Below are 5,639 nucleotides of genomic sequence, written 5' to 3' on the forward strand. Positions count from 1 at the left end.
CAGCCGCTCCCCAAACCGCACGCGCCCCGGCGCCGTCCACTCACGTGAGCAGGCCGGCCGCTGCCGGCCGCGGGGCTGCTCCAGCCGTTGGCCGTCCCGGCGCTCTCTGTCAACAGAAGGAGGCGACGGGCCGTGAGCGACCGCTGGCTGGAAACAGAGCTGCGTGCGGGGCGACCTCGGGTCCGGGGGCCCCCAAACCAGGGAGGGAGGCCTGGGGACGACCCTGTCCCCACGCCGCGGCGGGAGGCGGCCACAGAGCCACAGAGACGTGTGGAAGGGCAGCAGGGTCGGGCCGCCCTCCCCGGCGAAGTACAGGACAGGGCGGCCCGGCGTTGGTGGCCGTCCCCAGGCACCGCAGGGCTGGCCGCGAGGCAGAGTGGTCTCGGGGCGGGGAGGGGGGTGGGGTTAATGCGACCCCGAAAGGCACGCGGGGAGCCCGGGGCGCAGGGCGGCCTGGGGGCGCCCGCACTCACTCTGCAGGTGCGCGAAGGCGCAGAAGGGGCCGCGCGGGCAGTAGCCGGTCTGGCGCATGTCGTTGCACTGCGTGGACTTGTAGATCTGGCGGCAGAGAGAGAGGGAGAGAAACAAACACTGAGAGGAAAGTGAAGGGGCAGGTTGTCCAATCTACAGCGCGCCTCCTGAGAAGGCCGTGTGGACGCGAGGACCCCCTCCTCTCTCCAGAGCGGGCCTGGCTGTCCTTGAAACCACACACAGGGGCGTCTGGGTGGCTCAGGCGGCTGGGCTCAGGTCAGGATCTCGCGGTTCAGGAGATCAGGTCCCCATCGGGCTCTGCACTAACAGCGCAGAGCCTGGGTGGGATTCTCTCTCTCTCAAGATACATGAATAAACTTAAAAAAACAATAAAGGAAATCACACACAAAGTCAATGTTGCCACTTGGCATTTTCTGAAAGAGACACTGGATTCATTTCTCAGTATACAGCAGGCGCTCAACAATGCCTGTGTCATGACCACAGACATGAGCTCCACGGCCAACCCCGATCCCCTTCACTAAGATCAAAGCCTCCCACGGCACCGACCCAGTTGGTTCCAGCCCCAGAACGCACCCGGCGGGACAGGCCCCAGGCCCCTCTGCTCCTGCCAAGTCTGCACCCCCGGGGAGCCTTCCCCACACCTGCCTTCCTTCCCTCACAAACGTCACGCACACCCGGTAAGACCCTGAACTGAAGCTTTAAGGCCTGCAGACAAGAGCAGCTTCAGAGGGGCTCCAAGTTCAGAGCCCGCAGCATCGGAAGGCTGTCGTTTCATGTGAGTTTTAAAGCAGAGTCTCTGAGTAGGGCAGAATGTTTTCCTCAGAAAAGGGAACAGGAGGGCAGCGGAGAGGTGGCCCCTCCCGGGACCCAGGGCCTCACTGGGCACAGCCCCGGGCTCGGCCGCTGCTCGGGGACCGAAGGAAGGGCGTCCCGCTGCCCTGAGCTCGGTCCAGCTTGAGCATGAGCCCGGGCGCCTGCAGCCGGCAGGACCACGTCCCTGTCTGCGTGTCACCCAGACACACCCCCAGCAGGGCCTGAAACACAAGCAGCTGTGGCAGCCCCAGTGGTGCCCCAAGTCACGCGTCCAGGCGGAACCGCCCCCGGGACAGAGAACCCACGCAGCTGCAGCTCTCCAGTGGCCTGGGGGCCGGAGTCCGATGCTGCGCCCCCGCGGCCTACACCCAAGACACCCGCCCATCTCGGAAGCGGCTACGAGCTCCCGGGACTGGCGGGGCCACAGAGGTGCCCGGGGACACGGTGACCTCGGGGCCCCAGAGCCCCAGCGGAGGCGCAGCTCTTGACCACGCTTCTGGCGCGCACACGCGCAGCTTCTGAGTTTTAGAAACTGAACGGATGAGTCGGGAACGGATCAGTCCACAAAGGAAAGAAGACAAAACTCCCAACTCGGGATGGGCGATCCGAGGGCCTGGGACACGGGCAGGTGGCCCAGGCCAGCCTCGAGTTCCGGCCCGGGAGGGCCCCGGCCATCGCCGCTCAGCCCCCCGGCCCGGGCGGCACATGCTTGGAGCCAGGAGCAGCCATCGGCCAGAACAGGGCCTGCCTGCCCCTGACTGGCCTGCCCTGCCCATCGTCCGCCCGCCCACCCGGGCACCGGCCGTCCCCGGCTCCTGCTCTCCGCCCTGACCGCTCCCTCCCTGTCCCTGCGAGACCCCTGAGGCCCCCCTCCTGCAAGTGAGCCGGCACACCCCACCCTCCAGGCCTGCCACCACCCACCCTGGTCCCCACACCCTCCCCACCCTGAAGAGGGCTGGCTGGCTGTTTTTTCTTTTAATGTTAATTTTTGATAGTGAGAGAGCAAGTGGGGGAAAAGCAGGGAGAGAGGGAGACCCAGAATCTGAAGCAGCTCCAGGCTCCGAGCTGTCAGCACAGAGCCCGACGCGGGGCTCGAACCCACGAACCGTGAGATCTGACCTGAGCCGAAGTCGTTCGCTCAACTCACTGAGCCACCAGGCGCCCCTAGCTTGTCTTCAACACACTCCAAAGCGTGCTCTGCTCTGCAAACTTCAACTGTCCACACCCTGCTCGCGCCAAAGGAAGGACTGGCCTTGACCGGCTCCCGGGGGGGGGGGGGGGGAGGTCCTGCTTGGCAGTGTCTGTTTTCCTGCTCCGGGGCCACCCCAGATAGTAACCACCTGATTTCTGGGGGAGGGGGTGGGGGTGGCCCTGGGCCCCGCAGTGCTGCCTCAGCCTCTGGGGCAGTTGGAGACGGAGGTCACGCATTGACATGACCGCCGATGAAAACCCCAGGACACCCAACACCCCGGAGGACAGAGCTGGGAGCTTGCGCCTGGTCTGCCCGCCGGCCCCGGGAGGGGACCCGCCCTTGGCGGATTTCGGCCCTGAATCAGCAGTCGGCTGGGATCTGCGAGTCCTCCTGGCGAATCCCAGGACCTGAGGGTGGTCCTGGGGCCCCAGAAACACAGGAGAGAGCCCCCCCACCGCCTCCCCCTGCGCCCCTCCCCTGCCCGTGGGCGTGGCGTGTGGCTCCTACCTCCGGGTGGAACTGCTGCTCCGCACGGGAATGGCAGTACTGACAACTGTCCCCACTGTCACACCTCGCAGGCTCCCCCCACTCGTCACCGTGCTTCACGCTGGGACACGGTGTGGACCTGGAAGGTCAGGAGAGAGGCTGTGCCCAGCTGCTGCTGGCTCTCGAGACGGTGCACACGGCCCCGGGAGCGCGCCACAGGGGGAGGTTCGCCGGAACCCAGAGGAGCCCGGAGCCCGGTTCTGCAGCGGGTGCGGCCCAGTGCAGGGCCAGTGCGCGTGCACCCCCGGGGTGGAGGGCAGGGCGGCGCCCCGGCTCACCGGTACTGGCACCCCCGGGGTGGAGGGCAGGGCGGCGCCCCGGGCTCACCGGTACTGGCACCCCCGGGGTGGAGGGCAGGGCGGCGCCCCGGGCTCACCGGTACTGGCACCCCGGGGTGGAGGGCAGGGCGGCGCCCCGGCTCACCGGTACTGGCACCCCTGGGTGGAGGGCAGGGCGGCGCCCCGGCTCACCGGTACTGGAACCCCCGTGGGCTCCGCCGCCGGTCCCTGCTGCTGTGGTAGTGCGGACAGGCATAGCCCTGGCGACACAGGCGCGGTGGCTTCGGGCACGGCTCCGTCTTGTAGCTGCCCAGCACGAAGCTGGCGTCTGGAAGACAGGGGTCCACATGGGAGCCCGTGCGCGGTGCCGAGCGGGCCCCCCATGCCGGGTCGGGAGTGAGGTGCCAGCCGCGTGAGCCTGGGGGACGTGGTGCGCGGTGAGAGCCAGATGCAAGGTGTACCCGCCCCGGGGCGGGGCAGATCGGCGGGAGGACGGGCGCTGCCAGGGGCGGGTGGCGGGGCTCCTGACGGGTCCGTCCCCTGATGGACCCTAATATCAACAGTGCATTTGGGGTGATAAGGACCTGTGACTTGGCTCTGGCCGTGACAAATGTCCTGCTGTGGGGACGCCACACACATGGAGTCACGGGGCACAGGACAATTCCGTACTTTCCTGTCAGTGGAACCCAAAGCTGCTCTAAAAAATAGATCTTTCATTTTCTAAAAAAATTGTTACTGTTTATTTTTGAGAGAGAGAGAAACGAAGCATGAACAGGGCAAGGGCAGAGAGAGGGAGACACAGAATCCGAAGCAGCTCCAGGCTCTGAGCTGTCAGCACAGAGCCCGACACGGGGCTCGAACCCAAGAACCGTGAGATCCTGACCTGAGTCAAAGTCGGAGGCTTAACTGAGCCTCGGTGCCAGTGTCCCCCTATATTTTTTAAATGGTCAATTTCATGGTTTCTAATTTTTATCTCAAAGCAAAACAAACAAAAAACCACGTGGGTCACCTGAGAGCAAGAACTGATGAGGAGATCCCTCAAAGCCCCACCCGCCCGCAGGCTGGTTCACGCCCAGCAGGGCACCTGCAGGCGCGCTGCCCCGACCGACCATTCCCCCAGGCACCTGCCCAGCAGGGCTGAGCCTCACGCTGAGGGAGGGGCGGGCCGCAGGGGGAGGGGCGGGCAGGCCCAGCACCTGAGACGACAGGACTGACCCTCAGGAAATGTCTCCAGGTTGAAATCGAACATCGCTGTACCGTCCAGCCACACCACAATGTCTAACATACCAAATGACACACAGGCGCAGAAAGAAAAAAAGGGGGTTGAGAAACAAGCCCATTTTAAGAAAACAGAAATCAGGGGCACCTGGGGGCTCAGTCAGTCACGTGTCCAACTCTTGGCTTCAGCTCAGGTCACAATCTCGAGGTTTGGGGGTTCGAGCCCCACATGGGCTCTGGGCTGACAGTGCAGAGCCTGCTTGGGATTCTCTTTCCCTCTCTCTGCCCCTCCTCTGCCTTCTCTCTCTCAAAATAAATAAATAAACCTTTTACATATATATATATATTTAAAAAAAAACAGAACTCACAAAACATTTCCTCCCAGGTGCTGAGCAGGCACCTGGTAGAGTCAGGGACAATCCTGAGATGACGACCTGAGCCACATTCAGACCCCACCCGACTGAGCCACCCCGGCGCCCCAACCATGGGACGTTCTGAACCAGGCAGAGCCACAGCACCAAACACGGGTGTGAAGGCTCAGTGGCGGTCCGGGCCGGGGCAGACCCTGACCCAGATGTGTCTGAGCCCAGAGCGGGAGCCCTAGTGGAAACCATGGATGTCAGTGCACAAGTCCGGCTTGGATCCTTGGCTGCAACGAATGTGTCACATCGGGGACCGGGGGGTGTGTCACGTTGGGGCAAGTGCTCACCGGGGAGACATGGGGGCGCACAGGGGCCCGGGACCACCAGCAGCATCTCTGCACATCTAAGCAGCCCGACAGCGAGGTCTGCGAGCTAAAAGCCGAACCACGATGCAGAGATGGAAAATGAACGCATGGAATCAAGTCGGGAGCGACGCATCTGACCACGAATGCTGGCGTCACACGCTCCGTGGGAACCGCGCAGAAGCCAGAGCCGGAGCCCCTCACTGGGCACCGTGACGGTGCAGGTGCAGGGGGACACCGTGACGGTGCAGGTGATGGTGCAGGTGCAGGGGGACACCGTGACGGTGCAGGTGCAGGGGGGCACTGTGACGGTGCAGGTGACGGTGCAGGTGACGGTGCAGGTGACGGTGCAGGGGGGCACCGTGACGGTGCAGGT

At 64.3% G+C, this 5,639-nt stretch overlaps 1 protein-coding gene across 1 annotated transcript in view; it reads right to left on the minus strand.

Annotated features, from left to right (window-relative positions):
- UNKL (unk like zinc finger) overlaps positions 1 to 5,639 on the minus strand; it is a 33,157-nt gene that overhangs the window by 16,861 nt on the left and 10,657 nt on the right. Inside the window, exons 2-5 of the mRNA XM_029947948.1 lie at positions 3,514 to 3,649; positions 3,005 to 3,122; positions 474 to 558; positions 45 to 106 (exon numbers count right to left, since the gene is read on the minus strand). Coding sequence (XP_029803808.1) covers positions 45 to 106; positions 474 to 531 — 120 coding nt within the window. The 5' untranslated portion in view covers positions 532 to 558; positions 3,005 to 3,122; positions 3,514 to 3,649. The remainder of the gene's footprint in view (positions 1 to 44; positions 107 to 473; positions 559 to 3,004; positions 3,123 to 3,513; positions 3,650 to 5,639) is intronic.

The sequence above is a fragment of the Suricata suricatta genome, chromosome 8 (genome assembly GCF_006229205.1).
Source record: "Suricata suricatta isolate VVHF042 chromosome 8, meerkat_22Aug2017_6uvM2_HiC, whole genome shotgun sequence".
NCBI classification, from domain to species: Eukaryota; Metazoa; Chordata; class Mammalia; order Carnivora; family Herpestidae; genus Suricata; species Suricata suricatta.